The sequence below is a fragment of the Anopheles coluzzii genome, chromosome 2, assembly GCF_943734685.1.
Source record: "Anopheles coluzzii chromosome 2, AcolN3, whole genome shotgun sequence".
Classification (NCBI taxonomy): Eukaryota; Metazoa; Arthropoda; class Insecta; order Diptera; family Culicidae; genus Anopheles; species Anopheles coluzzii.
Genome location: NC_064670.1, coordinates 29,615,416 through 29,629,866, shown reverse-complemented (window position 1 = coordinate 29,629,866; position 14,451 = coordinate 29,615,416). Strand labels below are relative to the sequence as shown.

The following is a 14,451-nucleotide window of genomic DNA, read 5'->3' as shown; positions in this document are numbered from 1 at the left end:
ATGGACGAGCCCTTTTCCGAAGGCGTCATCATATCGAAAGTGAACGTCAAAACAAAACCCTGCGTTGCGGTACATTCCACACCCCAGCAGCAGGTCGTCCGGCGTGTCCTTATAGCATGGGAAAACTGGGGCAATCTTCAGCAGCAACATCAGGAACATTCGACTGCGTAAAAGAACATTTATAGGCAGGAGTGCGGAACTTTTTTTGCCGGTCTTTGTTATGTAACATATTGATTAAGTTTTAAAGACTCCACATGGCGTGATCAAAAAGGCAAAACCCCTTAAAGAAGAATTGGCTATTTTCGTTCACTAAATGAAATAAATTAAAATGTCTATTTACAGCACCAACTTTGCATGACCTTGAAATGTGTTTTTACGCGTTGATTTGTTGTTCTTCCACCACGAGAACTTAAAACAAAGCACCTTAGAATGGATCATCACATCCGTTCAAGCAAACACCCACAACGCGCTTCCGTCTAACGATTGGCGGTTGTACGCTTAAAATAATCAGGGCATATGCAATTAGTTCTCCTTCGTACGACCCTATCCAGAACAGGGGACGTCCAGTACGTCATTTGTGCGCTACACACACGAGCACACACACATGGATCATGTCGAGTTTGTTGTGTAGTAATTATGGCTAAGTACCAGCCCGTTTCCTTATTTTTGCGCGCCACATTCATCGCGGCGCAGCAAAATGTATGAAATAGACAGACTTTTTTTTAATATTTCAAAGCCATTTGTACAATATTTGTTTACGAATGAAATCCACAAACATAACAACACAATTTACTACCCTTGTGTTGAACTCATTAGCGTCAAGATACAACGAGCGGAACATTCTTTTTAAAACGATTGCAACATACGCATCCCACGCGACCACGCGTTCATCTGAAGGACCTACGCGACTAGGGGTCTTCAGTTTCTTCTCTTTGCGTTGGACTACAAATATCTTCAACATACAAGATACCATGGTTACGATGCTTCACCATTCTGTGCTGCAGATTCCTCCCTCAAGGGTTACTATGATACGAGTGAGCATTCCAATGCCAGGAAGATGCATCATCACCTGAGACCACACGAAAATCGGATGGCATTGAGATTTAGAAAATGGAAGTCAATTTCTCGAACGCTTAAAGAGTCTCTAAAAAAAAACAATGCACTCGAAGGCACGATCAAAAAACGGGCAGTACAACAATGTAAGAAAAATCAATCGCTACAAAGGTTACAGCATAAATCTGCGGCGTAGCTTTCACGATATGATTCCACCGAGTTCCACACACCGAACAACATATCTCGTTCGGGGGTCCCTCGACACCTTCGCCGACCCTTTTTGGCCAGTTTTTCCAGTTTTCGATGCAACGGGGTTTTGTCTTACCTTCGCTTCTCTTTGACGGGCTTCCCGGCCTTGCCCGTCGTGTCCGCCGGTTTCGTTACGGTTTTCGTCATCGTTGGGCACGGCAGTTCCTTCGCGGGAATTGTTGTTTCTCTTCCTTCCACCCGGTAGAAGAGTTATCAATTTGCTTCGTCGTAGCTTGCCAAAAAGGGCCCCTCGGGTAAAGGAATTTTGGTTTCAAAACAGCAAGTTGAACCGTGCAAACACAGACACGACACTGCTTTTTCCACTAATGTTTTACAATTATGCTAATTGAGACACAATACTTTCACGCTCACACACACACACATACAAGGGCATGCACACAATAAGCATCGACACATACAGGGGTTCTCACTCGCAACGGAACACACGCACTTTTGATAGTGATGTTTCGCTTTGCTTGTGTCTACGATGCGCTTTCACTCGCACTCACGGTATTAGTTTAGTTTCACAATGCACGCCGCACGCACACATACAAAATGCACTGAATTCACTCACTATCTCACAGTTGTGGGGTGTATTGGGGCGGTCGGACCGTGCTTGTCGTGTTACGAAATCACGCACCGTTTTGCTTGCCACCGTCAAAACACCAAAATAAACACACGCACGCACACGATGGTCATTCACATACAGATACACACACACATAGAATACACTCACCAACACTTCGAAACATGCAACACGCGTTTTCGGTATACCGTTTGTTGTTTTTTTTTCTTCTTCCTTCGATATTTATTCTTTGCACGAGTCACGACGTCACACAGCCACAATCAGCTGCCTCTCGTTCGATGGCCAGAAATCCAAAATAAATCGTTCTGTCTGGCTTGTGCCAATGGTTGTTCGCACCTCGAACGCACTACTGCTCCGCTTGCACCTACTTTAACGAACGGACGTGCACCCAGCAACAACATCGGTTGATGGGGGGGTTCCGGATGTGAGAGTGTGTGCTTTTTTCTTCTACTACTAGTTATGCTGCTGCTGCCATTGACTACTACGCGCGATGATGATGATGCTACGAGCGAGATGTATGGTGCGTAATACTAGTGATAGCTTCTTGCATATGCACTTTGTCTCCGCACGCACACCTCATCGGACCGATCCGCGGAAAGGGGAAGGGGAAATTACACACACACCTTCCAGAAGGTGCTAACCCGAGCTCCCGCTTGCTTGACCGACGGAAATATCGCTGTTAACCCAGAATCTGGCGCGCGCACACACACTCTTCGCTATCGCTGCTGCTGCTGCTGCTGCTACCAGAAGGTTACGCTTGTTATTGATGTGGAGAGGGCAATAGGCAAGCACGGAGGGACAAAAAAAACCTTGAATATCGCGGCCAAACGAATAGCGCCAAAGCAGCACACATACGCTGCCGTTTGCTGCACGTTTCGGGATCACTGCACTGGTAGGATTTGCACTCAGCACGCGTTCAATAATGCACACATTAACTGATTTTTTCTACGTTTTGCTTTCGCATAGCGCATCCAATATCACTTCCATCCAATCACAATCGCTTTCACACACAGAATCACAAAAACATCCATCTTTGACGAAACAAACGTCAAACCGGGGCGACGTTTGACGAAAACGTCAAAATCATTCGCAATTTAACGAAGGCGGTCCAAATTTTCCACCATCGGACGACGAATGAAAATGTTTTTCGCAATTTCAGTTTTGTGTTTTATTTAAAATAAAATTTCTTCATTTTTATCTTTTTTTATGAGGATGATTCTATATGGACTGAGGTATACTTTTGACGGTGCACGTTAAGCTTGCAAAGTATGATGAAATCTTTGTATGTTCATCGATTATCTTCTTTTCTTTTACAATAAATGGAACCAAAATTGCTCACAGCTGTAACACTACTCTCTGGCGTATATTATTGTTTCTTCGCTTATACAACTTAGTTTGCTTTTGTCGCTACGGTTTTTGATTCGCTTTCCGCCTTTGCCGGAGGAGACGCATCGACATCATCCTCCTCCTCTCCTTCGTCTGCTATCATGCTCGCCACACCGGCACCACTCTCCTCATCCTCGTCCTCGTTGAGGTTTTGTTTGTACACACCAGGATAGTTCCGCATGCATTCGTTCATTGTGCTGAACGCTTCGTAGCAATCCGAACCCTTCGGCTGTGCTTGGCTGGAAGAATGGAGAGCATAGTTGGTTTATGTAACACAGTTCTCCAAGCACGGATGGTTCGATAAATCCCATGAGTGACATACCTGTAGTGGAAGCAGGAGAATGCTTCCCGGAACTCGTTACCGCACGGACCGATCGCCATGCCACCGAGGCATGGACAGTTCCAGTTGATGTCTCCATTTTCCAGTATCAGTCCCGGTCGCGGTTCCGATTCCGGTAGCTCCACCTTGCTCGGCGTTGCATGGTCCTCAGCGGTGGCAAAGATTACCTTATCCTTGCCGTAGCTTTTGCACAGCGACATGATTCAAGCAACGGTTTGACCGGCAAAGTCTACGTGCGTTTCCACCAACGAGAGCAGCAGGGGCGATGCCTTCTTTACCTGGAAGTTGCAGGGCACTCCTTGGAACTCTCCGATCAGCGTTATGGCAGCGCGGAGCTTCACGTAGAATTCTTTCGGCACGCGCAGGATAATACGCTTTCGCTGTGCGTCAAATTTCAGCAAATCCACCTCAGTTTGGCCACCGATTTCGCCGAACACTTTCGTCAGCGATCGTTCTATGCTGCCCTTCAGGTATAGTGCGGACAATTGGTTTGGCTTTTCAGCGAGTTTTCTACAAGTGACACAAGTGGAAGGGGTGGATGTTTGTAGCAAGTGCCAAGAATGCGGGAAATAGGGAAAATATTCGTTACTTACATTTCAACATCTAGATAAAAGTAGTCACTCATAGTAGAACCATGCTTGAGCGGCGAGAAAATAATGCGTTTTTTTTATTATGAAAGCATGTTTTGTATGTTGTGACAGCTGGTTGTGAAATAGCAACCGGGATGGCTCATTTCGAATGCATTGACGTGCTGTCACTGGAATGACGTTTACGTTTTTACAGAGGCAAAGGAACACATTTGAAATGTGCATTGTGTTGTTTTACTAGATTTACGCAAGTGCTACACTTATAAGCAGTTTTTTTTTTTAATTTTTAATATAATTTCTTTATGTAAAAAGGTACAAAACTTTTACACACATCTTAAAGAAAAAACCGTTTGATGCAAGCTACCTGCACCGCAAACAGCTGATTCAAGGCGTGCCGCTGTAAACAAAGACCGACTCAAATGTAAACAACTTCTTCATTCTGTCCCGTCTTCCACATAGCAATAGCACGCAACTTCCCCTCGGACCATCAAGCAATTGCCAGAATCATTCGTTAATTTGGAGCCAGAATACGTTGCTGTTGGTTCCAATACGGTGTGACCTTAAGCGTAGGTCAATTATATTTTGGCCCCGGTGCATCTAATGTGAAACGAACGAAGGAGCGGTTTAAGGTAAATCATGTTCCTTTCTCACGGGCGTGCCTGCTTGAAAGATTTATTACAAAGCGTTATCGCAAACGGTGCATGTGTGTCCTATTTTCAGACCATCTGTGTCTGATAAGCGTCCCACCGATACCTTTTGTTCTCTAGACATCCAGCGGGGAAATATCGGTCCAATGGTTCCATTTGAAGTTGTCATTAAACATGCATTTCTCTTCACTTTCATGAACAGTCTTTCTGCTATTTTCAGGTATTATTCAGGTGAAGAAGAACTGAGCTAATTTAGTAACAATCATCAAGATGCCTTCGGATCTGAAAGAATTCCTACGGCAAGCGGCGATGCAGGTCGGAGCTGGGGGATCGGCCGGTTTCGTAGAGGTGTGCATAATGCACCCGCTGGATTTGGTCAAAACAAGGCTGCAGCTGCAAGCTAGCCCTTCTGCCGGTGCTGCTAAATCCACGGTAATATATTACCCCCAAGCAGCTGAATCCACCGGAACCCGCGGATAATTCATTGAATTCATTGAATTCATTCATTCATTCACGACCCACTCTCATTCCAGACCTACTACAACGGGGTGTTTGATTGCATCCGCAAAATGGCCCGATCGGAGGGAGTGTTTTCACTGTACAAAGGCATCCTGCCGCCGGTGTTGGTGGAAACGCCCAAGCGTGCGGTCAAATTTTTAACCTTCGAGCAGTACAAACGTTTCTTTCTGTTCGGATCGGACAAACCAACGCCACTGGTAAGCATAACGGGTGTGTTTTTCTTTCCTGCTGGCCTTTGCCGCTTTACGCTATTCTCTCTGCTTTGAAAGACATTTTCGTTGGCTGGCCTGGGAGCGGGCGTAACGGAAGCTATTCTGGTCAATCCATTCGAGATGGTGAAGGTTACCCTGCAGGCAAACAAGAATAAGTAGGTATTGATAGAACCTAGCATTCTAAATATTAGAGCAAAATTATTCACTGTATTTCTCTTGCTCCTTCAGGATGGGACAGGTCCCCAGCACGTGGGCCGTTACGAAGCAAATCATCAACGAGTCCGGCTTCGGGCTGAACGGATTGAACCGCGGTTTAACCGCCACCATCGGTCGCAACGGTGTGTTCAACATGATCTACTTTGGCTTTTACCACAGCGTGAAAGGGATCGTTCCGGAGTATAAGGTACACATGATCGTCGCGGTAGTGCGCGGTGCATCCCTCTGTTGCACACCGTTTGCATCATCATTGTCTATCGAATGCGTACACATTTGCTACATTCTCATCATCTGTTTCATGTTTCGTCCGCTCTCTAACAAACATACACTCATCCTCCAGCTGCCCTTAGGGTATGGTTAGGGAGAACTGGTAAGTGGGTAGCCATGGTATTTTAATGTCAATGTTGTGTTGTGATGCGATTGTTGTTATGTTATGTTGCTTAGCCCTAACAAGATGTTATGTGCGGTTCGCTTGAATGATTCGCGATGTCTCCCCGTTGCTTTTGCTGCGTTCCATTAGCTTTATGTAATGATCAAATTGTGGTGCATGTGTGTTTCTAGCTGCTTCAGTCCATTCCCGCAATACTCAAATCGTTTCATTTAATCGCTAGTTATTATTAGACTTTAATTTACAAACAACTCGCGATAACGTCACACCATTATTACACGTTGTGCAAAATGTGTCCTGCAGGATCCTGTGCAAGAATTCCTGCGCAAAGTTGGCATCGGTTTCGTGAGTGGAACACTCGGCTCGATCGTGAATATTCCCTTCGACGTGGCCAAATCCCGCATCCAGGTCAGTAGGACAGCCGTATTTGTGTGTGTGTGTGTGCGTATGTCAGTGCACTAAAAATTAGTTTTATGTGCACTTTTCTTTCCGCCAGGGCCCTCAACCAATTCCCGGACAGGTGAAGTACCGTACCACGTTCGGGTCGATGGTGATCGTGGCGCGCGAGGAAGGGTTTGGGGCACTGTACAAAGGCCTCACCCCGAAGGTGATGCGGCTCGGGCCGGGCGGTGCAATCATGCTGGTAGTTTACGACTATGTGTACGCCTTTCTGGACGACTACTTTAAGTAGTAGTAGTTGCGCAACGCACTAGGAGGACAGAGCCAGATCAAAATGGGACGGAACATTCGTAAAAAACAACAACATTCCATTAGATAATTGAAGCGGTGCTTCCCTTTTTTATATGTGTTTTTTTTTCTCAGTATTTGAAGCACATTCGGCTTGTTGGTGCGATCAAGATGGTAAGTCGCATTTATACAAAAAATACAGATGCATTTATAAATTACCGGTTTTGCTCGGTAACGGATGGTTTGATGGGAAAAATATATTTAAAATAGTTTTGGAGTCATATTTTCATCCCTAAAATGGGCATTTGTAGAGTTTTTTTTTTTTTTTTGAAAATGCATGTAGCTGGGGTTCAAATTTCGTAGTCGTTTACAATAAACCATTGTATTGGTAAACATTTTACACAAAAAAATGCGATAAATTCACGATAAATATTGAGAAGCGAGGTAAAGTAATGTACTAACGATTGGGTTTATAAATTTATTAAACAATTTGTACAGTTCTGCACTTAACCATCACACTTAACCATTCTTCTACAATTTTCTGATCCGTTGTCGGGAGGGGGAGGGACACCTGGTGTGGTTCTAATTTCTTTCTACACACATAAGCGCTGCTCTGTAATTGATGAGTTCTATTTACAAATGTGATGTGATGATGTGATATCTTTGAATGTTAAATACCTCCCGATCGTTCCCTAACGATCATTCCCTAACGATCACCTAGCGCTTAAAATAGAAGCGAAGACAGACATCCCGCGGTGTTCTGCATTTCAATCCGCTCCCGAAATTCAGTACCGCTGCGTCCGATAGTTGCCAAACGACTGGTGCTGATAGTTGGAGGCGGCCGTTTCCGTATCGTCGTGGTACGTCACAAGATCGTAGTGGTTGTCATGCAGCTTCACCCGGCTGTGTGATTTCGGCTGCGAGTCGGCACCGGCCGACGGATAGTACAGCCTGTTATCGTACGCGGGCTGAGTGGCCAGTGGGTAACCCTGACCGTGGTAGACTGGGAGCGTTTGCACCTGGAACGCTTGCGCTGCCAGCGGGTACGCGGTTTGCGGTGGGATGAACACATTGTTGCCAAAGTATTGCTGCATCGGGAAGGCTGACTGCTGAAAGCCGGCTGCTGCGGGCCAGATTGCCGGTTGCACGTAATGCTGGTAGCTTACCAGCGGGATCGGCGTCGGTCGGAAGCTCTCCTCCCGCACATCGTTCCGTGCGCTGAGGCTCGCATCGGACAGGCGGTTCACGTCTTCGGGCGCGATGGCGCCGGATGCTTCGGTACTGCCCTCCTGGGCCGGTGCATCCTCCACAGTCGCCGGTGCGCTGGTAGCTGGCTCTTCCGGCTCGACCGTGATTGGGTTTTCCGGTGCTGCTTCCGGCTCGACCGGATCGGTCGGTTCCAGCGGTGCCGGCTCCTGGGTGGTCGTTACTGGCGCTTCCGTAGTCGTGCTGGTCGTAGTGGTTTCCTCTGGCTCGCGCGTTGTACTAAGCAACGATACGCGCGTCGGTTCCAGGGCATCGGCCTCGAACGCTTCACTGTAGGGATTGGCCTGCTTGTGCGGACGATCGATCCACTGGGGCAGATCGTGCTGGAGCGTTGGCTCACGTTCCGCCGACGACGGTTGCTTGTGCTTGGGTGCACTCACGCCGGAAAGCTTCCCGGCCGACGCCTTCAGTATGCTGGTCAGTGGCAGTGCAAACACATTATCCTGCTTCGGTTCCACCTTTTTCGAACCACCACCACCACCACCACCGCTACTGAGGCCGAAAAAGTGTACAAAATGATTAACCAGGAACTGCACCGTTCTGCGGTTTCGGCGCAATGTCAGGTCCTGCTCCTCGGCACGATCACACACCGCACTGGGGATCGCGAGGGCCAACGTTGCCAAAAGGCACAGATACACGGCACACTTCATGGTGGAACACTTTTATGGACCGTTTCCTTAGCCCATCAATTCTAGCAAAACAGCGCGCACACACACAATCACCAATTTCGCGCGGATCACGTCCGTCCGATCCGGAGCACGGTCACAAGTCGACTGATTAAACTACTTCCAGCGCCCCTAGCTTATTAGAATGGTTTCTCGCGTCTCGAGAGCCGTTGTCCATCCGAAATCATTTCACTGGCCCACCTTTTGCCCGCCCCGCTGCTGCTTCGTTCTGCGCTCCCCACCCCCGGGTCAACCGGAGTCGTCGGAAATTTGATGCTGCCACCAGCAGCAGCACGATCGTCAAAAGGCGGCCCCTTCTCGCTTCGGTCGGTCGAGTCGCGTGTGCGAGTTTTGGATTATTTTTATTACTGGCGGGGTTTTTTTTTGTAGTTGCCGTTGTTGTTGTGTGCACCGCTTTCGACGGAAAGTAAAACCACCGGTCCACCACCCGTAATGTATCATTAAGCCTGTGCCCGGTGAAGTGTGTCTCTGTCGCTCGGTGCGCTTAGAGGACGTCTCGCGCAGCATAAGGTACGCCAGACAGCGGCTGCTGAACCGTGGTAAGGGCGGGAAGGGTTTGGCTGGTCCGGTGGTGGTCCACCCATATGCCCGTACTGAACCCCAATTTAATACAAATTTACACACGATTACTTGTCTAGAAGGTAAAATAAAAAAAGAGATAATTTTCCATCTCCCTTTAACTGGCCACCGCCGTGCAGAGCAGTGAGACATTATTCTTTCATGTTGCTGCTGCTGCTGCTGCTGGTACTACTGCTGCTGCTGCTCAAGAACGGGCGCAGTTTGGGGCGTTTGGGCGTAGGACCGCAAAGTCGAAAGTTGCTCCCGTTCAGGGGGGAGACGACAAGTTCTACATGGCAGAGGGCGACCGGTGACATGCGCGGTGGAAGTGTGTGCGAGCACATGCAGAAATGCTTCCTCTGCAGGATTGGAGGAGGGTTTTCGCTCTGGTTTTAAAACGTGTTTTATTCCAATACGAGCCCCCGCGCCCGTTCGAACCGTAATCCGTAGAATGTTGTAACGCTCATGTAGCAATGTATCGATTTTGTAACGATTAACTAGTTGGATGAGTTTGCATAGAATGAAACTTTTTTGGTGCAGGTGTGATCAGAGATATTTGTATTTAGCAATAATGCATGCCTTTCTTTTATGCAACACTTACAAGCAATGTAGGTCAAATGCACTTTTGTACGAAGTAGCATATCGTTCCGGTTGTTGTATTTTAACATATTTGCTGTGTTTTTTAACGATTTCCGGAGTAACAAATGGAATAGCAATTATGTTGTTCTATGCTGTTTTATTATTGTTTTCACATTTGTGTTTCAATGTTCATACCAGTTTTATAACGAAAATACTAAAATTGATCGTATTTTAGTAATAATAATAATAGTAATAATAATATTATTCATAATAATAATATTAATAATAATAATAATAATAATAATAATAATAATAATAATAATAATAATAATAATAATAAAAATAATAATAATAATAGTAATAATAATAGTAATAAAAACAATAAGAGTAATAATAAAAATAGTAGTAATAGTAATAATGCTTTCCTTCTGCATACGGAAAAAAACGCATTTATATGTTGTTAATAAAAAATAAAACTGGGACGCGTGCTTTCATTCGTTTGACGCACTAGCGAATAATATTATCACCCGAGCAAGCAATTATAGGTCGCCAAACACATAAACCTAGCTTTGAGGGATAGCTTTTTTGTTGGTGCTTTTTAACGCCCTATTACATAAAGCTCCGAGTATGGAGTAATCCCAAACACACAAGTTCACCAGATGTAGATATGAGCAGTGCTTAAGTCACTAAGACACAGCGTCACAGGTTAAAGCATTAAGATAAGATGTCAAACAGTCATCTGGTAGTGATGTTGGAGAATATTAATTACACCATTTCTTTAAACTGGACTTTTTAAGTGTGTGTGTTTTTTAATATCCTTTTCCTGTAAAGTGGTTCTAGCTGCATGCGAAAATACTAAGTCATAGCATCTAAAATGGACCATTCACTTGGGAAACAGAAACCCCTTTGCCCGAACAGAATGGCTTTAAACGTGCAGATTTTAATGAGTTGACTAGACAACTCGTTTAAAAGAGCTCTGTAAACTCGTTTAGAAGCTTCTACCACCGTTAGAACGATTATGTGGGCATGGTTTTTTGTTTGTTTGTTTTTAATGGCTAACATTTAGCCGACCAAACAATCGTGACTTAAGACAGTAGTGAATGAACAAAAAAGTGAATGTGGGGCGTTGTGCCAGTATTGAATAGATCCTTAGTCCTACCGTCACCTTCAACGCAGTGCAGCCAAATGGAGGTTGTTATGTGTGTGTGTGTGTGTGTGTGTGTGTGTGTGTGTGTGTTTGTGTGTGTGTGTGTGTGTGTGTGTGTGTGTGTGAGAGAGAGAGAGAGAGAGAGTGTGTAGATACACACTTTGTACTGTATTTGCACGTGTGGTGCAGATTTCGGTGGCTTAACTATTGAGCATATTGCGATTATAAGATCAGGCCCCCATAGAGGGCGAATCGAAAGATTCCTTCGGATGCAATGTACGCACAATGTACAAGATAGTATACTTTATGAAATAGCTTTCGGGCTATCTCGATATGTTGATCGATTCTACTACTTTGTACTAGTAATGTAATAGGATCAATTACTCAAGATACGTTACTCAAGATTTTGGGGGTAACATTTAGTGATTTACTTTTTAGTTTTCAGACCAGACTTTTTTACTATTTACAAGTAGCCTGAGCGGGAAGGTGGCCTTAATTACTGATTAAAATAAAATTATGACACTTTCGACCACTTAATCAAAGGTGTCAATTCAATTCAATTTTGTTTGTTAACATTTCTACCAGAATAGGACAAACAAAGGCCAGAATATTACAATCATCTATTTTAAAAACCAACCTCGATGCTCGGTAAGATTATCTATGGAATAAAATCATTTACAGCATTTTAAACCTAGCTTGAAAACTGGCCCCCGTCATAAGCAAACCTAAGTAACTTTCCCACCTGCCCCGCGTCGAACAGTAACACCCCAAACTGTGGGTCAAAGCGACAGCATAAAAACTGGACACGCCGCATGGGGTGGGGCGCGGTGTGATGTGTGATGGATCGGTGCAAGTGCATTGCACGCCGGATCACCCACAGCACGAACCCGCCCCGTCACCACACCAATTCACACACGCGCCACAACTGATCCGGTTTTTTTTCTTCTTTCACGCAAATTCATGGTCAACCACCAGCCGCCCGGTACTACACTGTGTACGGTGGGGAGGCTGCTGCCATTGCTACTTTTCACCGGTCTGGGCAAACCCCCAACCCCACCCCACTCGACATCGACCGGCACCGTATTGTAGAACTAATTTCGGCGCGTTAAACGTTCGAGATCAAATCAAAACACCGCGCACGATCGTCCCTGGTTGAGTGTTTTTCCCCCCTTTTTTCATCCCTCCAGCAGCTGTAGGGACGATCATTTTCGTTTATTTATTAAAGCTGTGTTGTTCCGTACACGCTTAAATACTGGACACAACTAACTTACTTTCGCGAGGCGTAGTGGTAGCAGAAAAAAAAATCCCTTCAAAATTAACAGAACCGTTCTGTCGCGGCGAACAGTTCTCTTTTTCCGATCACCAAAGCAAGGACTACGGCAGTACGGTGACCCTGAATGCACCGGCCCCATGTGTCCCTCAAGCAGAGCAGGGAGGTAGCCAATCGGTTCCAACCCCGTCGGGGTGCACATGACTCACAGTGTCACGGTGACAACATGCGGTAGATCCGTCCGTTTGGTTTGGGCAGTGGGCAGCGAAAGTGAAAGCACAACGATTTTGCCAAAAGTGCGCGATCGGTTTTCTTTTTCCTCTTCGATTCCTTGGGGAACTGAACTCGACTATTTGGCAATGGAAGGTGATAGGAAGGTGATAGGGATTTATGGCAAGCACACAGGGGTGGGTTTTTCATTTCACGTTTCGCATGGGCTACATTCTTGACTGCTTTGCATGATTTAAATAGTGTGAAGGGGTCTGCGAGCTGCCCTTCGTGGATGGTAGGGGTTTGTTCTGAGCGGGTTTCAAGGATTCTTAGGCCTCGGAAACCGGGAAACTGTTGCAGTTGGGAATGGGCCCACGTACGAGAAAGGGGTTTGTTTTACTGAAGTTTTTTTTTGTCGTTCTTGTGCGTTGTCCGCCTACAAGGTCTTTTGCATTTTAAAATAGTTAAACACTGATTGACGTGCTGTTGCGAAGCATGCTCAAGGATCATTGTCGTCTATTGCATTTTAAGCTCCTGGTAGGAAAATAATTGTGAAAACGATGACTGCAATCGTACGTTGCTTTAATTTGAAAGAACAAATTTACTCCAAACAATAGCTTTGCAGCTCGATCAAATCAGTAAAAATAAAGAAATGATGGAAATTAAGAAATTTGTAAAACAAATTTGAAGCTACATACAAATTGATTGAGAAGAAATGATAAATACAGGCTTGTTCTGTTTTGATGTTAACATAACTCGAACTCCAATGTGATCTTTTCTATACAAAGGACAGAAAACTTGCCGTTGGGATAACTCGGGATCGGGATCTCATTGTTTCACGCTACAATTGAGCATCAAAATGCAATAAATTAATCGTTAAATTCATTAAAACTGTTTCTTTTTCACTATTAAACATCATTTAACTTGATGTGCCTTTGTCACGATATTTTTTCTTCTTGTCCACCTATAAAGGCTCCTTAAACGTGTTACTTACTTATCGGGCGTTAAACGTGTAAGTACCACAAAAAGGAGTGCTCTAGAATCTGTTATCCAACATTGTTTGTTTACATATTTAAGCAGCTGTCAATACACCAGTATCACACAAATCATTTATAAAAAAAACCTTCATAATTATCATTACATGCGCAAACAGCGGAATTTTGGGTAAGAGTGTCATAGGGGATAAGAGTGCCACCAAGCATTTTCTTCAGTAAAACTTTAGTGGGAATGATCAAATGAGTATACAGAGCGTTTCGTCCCACTGATTAGATGTACTTTGCCGTAGTTCATGTAGAATAGTCGATTTTTGTCGTTGTTATGTTGTGTAGCTAAATGGATCACCGTAAAGCTGACAAAAAAATTAATTTAGTCACTGTCACTGACATTGAAAAATCCAGTTTACAAACAGTAATCACTTTTGGGGCAAGAGGTGGCTCACCTTTATTTGGGGCAAGTGTGCCGCTATATTTCATTGCTGTTGAGAGCAGCGGTATGGTGCCCTATTATGAGCGGATTCCGTCCCAGAAAAGCTGAACAGTGCACTAGGATATTACGGTACAGCTCGTCGCCAAAACGGGTACAAAGTTGACTCAAAACATGGAGGAACACATACACTAGTGCCATGCACTTCAAAATTTCCAATTATACAAGATGTTTTGTCCCAAAAAAAACTCACGTTTTTAAACCATTTTCAAAACGCTTGAAAAACAGTTATGTTTGCACTTATTTCCACTGAAACTCATTCATAAGTTATAGGTGTAACATGGATATGAGATTGATATCGGCTTTTGATAAAAAGGTTTTTGTTATGAGTCTCGTCAACTCAACTCGAACGGATTAATAGCATGCCCATAGCGGGTTCAAGC

At 44.9% G+C, this 14,451-nt stretch overlaps 4 protein-coding genes across 5 annotated transcripts in view; 1 reads left to right on the top strand and 3 right to left on the bottom strand.

Annotated features, from left to right (window-relative positions):
• LOC120948632 (protein similar) overlaps positions 1–2,936 on the bottom strand; it is a 113,918-nt gene extending 110,982 nt beyond the window's left edge. Inside the window, exon 1 of the mRNA XM_040365202.2 lies at positions 1,379–2,936. Coding sequence (XP_040221136.2) covers positions 1,379–1,449 — 71 coding nt within the window. The 5' untranslated portion in view covers positions 1,450–2,936. The remainder of the gene's footprint in view (positions 1–1,378) is intronic.
• A 287-nt stretch (positions 2,937–3,223) lies between these two features.
• Positions 3,224–3,814, bottom strand: LOC120948634 (mitochondrial intermembrane space import and assembly protein 40-B). The gene is made up of 2 exons (XM_040365204.2): positions 3,597–3,814; positions 3,224–3,513 (listed from the first exon to the last, which is right to left on the bottom strand). Exons 1-2 carry the CDS (start codon positions 3,812–3,814, stop codon positions 3,279–3,281), a joined length of 453 nt encoding a protein of 150 aa, XP_040221138.2. The 3' UTR covers positions 3,224–3,278.
• LOC120948635 (ribonuclease P protein subunit p14-like) lies at positions 3,708–4,318 on the bottom strand. The gene is made up of 2 exons (XM_040365205.2): positions 4,208–4,318; positions 3,708–4,124 (listed from the first exon to the last, which is right to left on the bottom strand). The coding sequence occupies exons 1-2, from the start codon at positions 4,237–4,239 to the stop codon at positions 3,818–3,820; spliced, it is 339 nt and encodes a 112-aa protein (XP_040221139.2). The 5' UTR covers positions 4,240–4,318; the 3' UTR covers positions 3,708–3,817.
• A 309-nt stretch (positions 4,319–4,627) lies between these two features.
• LOC120951376 (mitochondrial 2-oxodicarboxylate carrier) lies at positions 4,628–7,205 on the top strand. 2 transcript variants are annotated; one of them, XM_040370056.2, is made up of 7 exons: positions 4,628–4,830; positions 5,069–5,280; positions 5,382–5,564; positions 5,637–5,734; positions 5,808–5,982; positions 6,487–6,591; positions 6,680–7,205. In XM_040370056.2, exons 2-7 carry the CDS (start codon positions 5,119–5,121, stop codon positions 6,872–6,874), a joined length of 918 nt encoding a protein of 305 aa, XP_040225990.2. In that variant the 5' UTR covers positions 4,628–4,830; positions 5,069–5,118; the 3' UTR covers positions 6,875–7,205. The 2 variants fall into 2 exon arrangements, with proteins under 2 accessions (XP_040225990.2, XP_040225991.2); XM_040370057.2 differs by having other exon boundaries at positions 5,051–5,280; positions 6,680–7,168.
• The last annotated feature ends 7,246 nt before the right edge of the window (positions 7,206–14,451 follow it).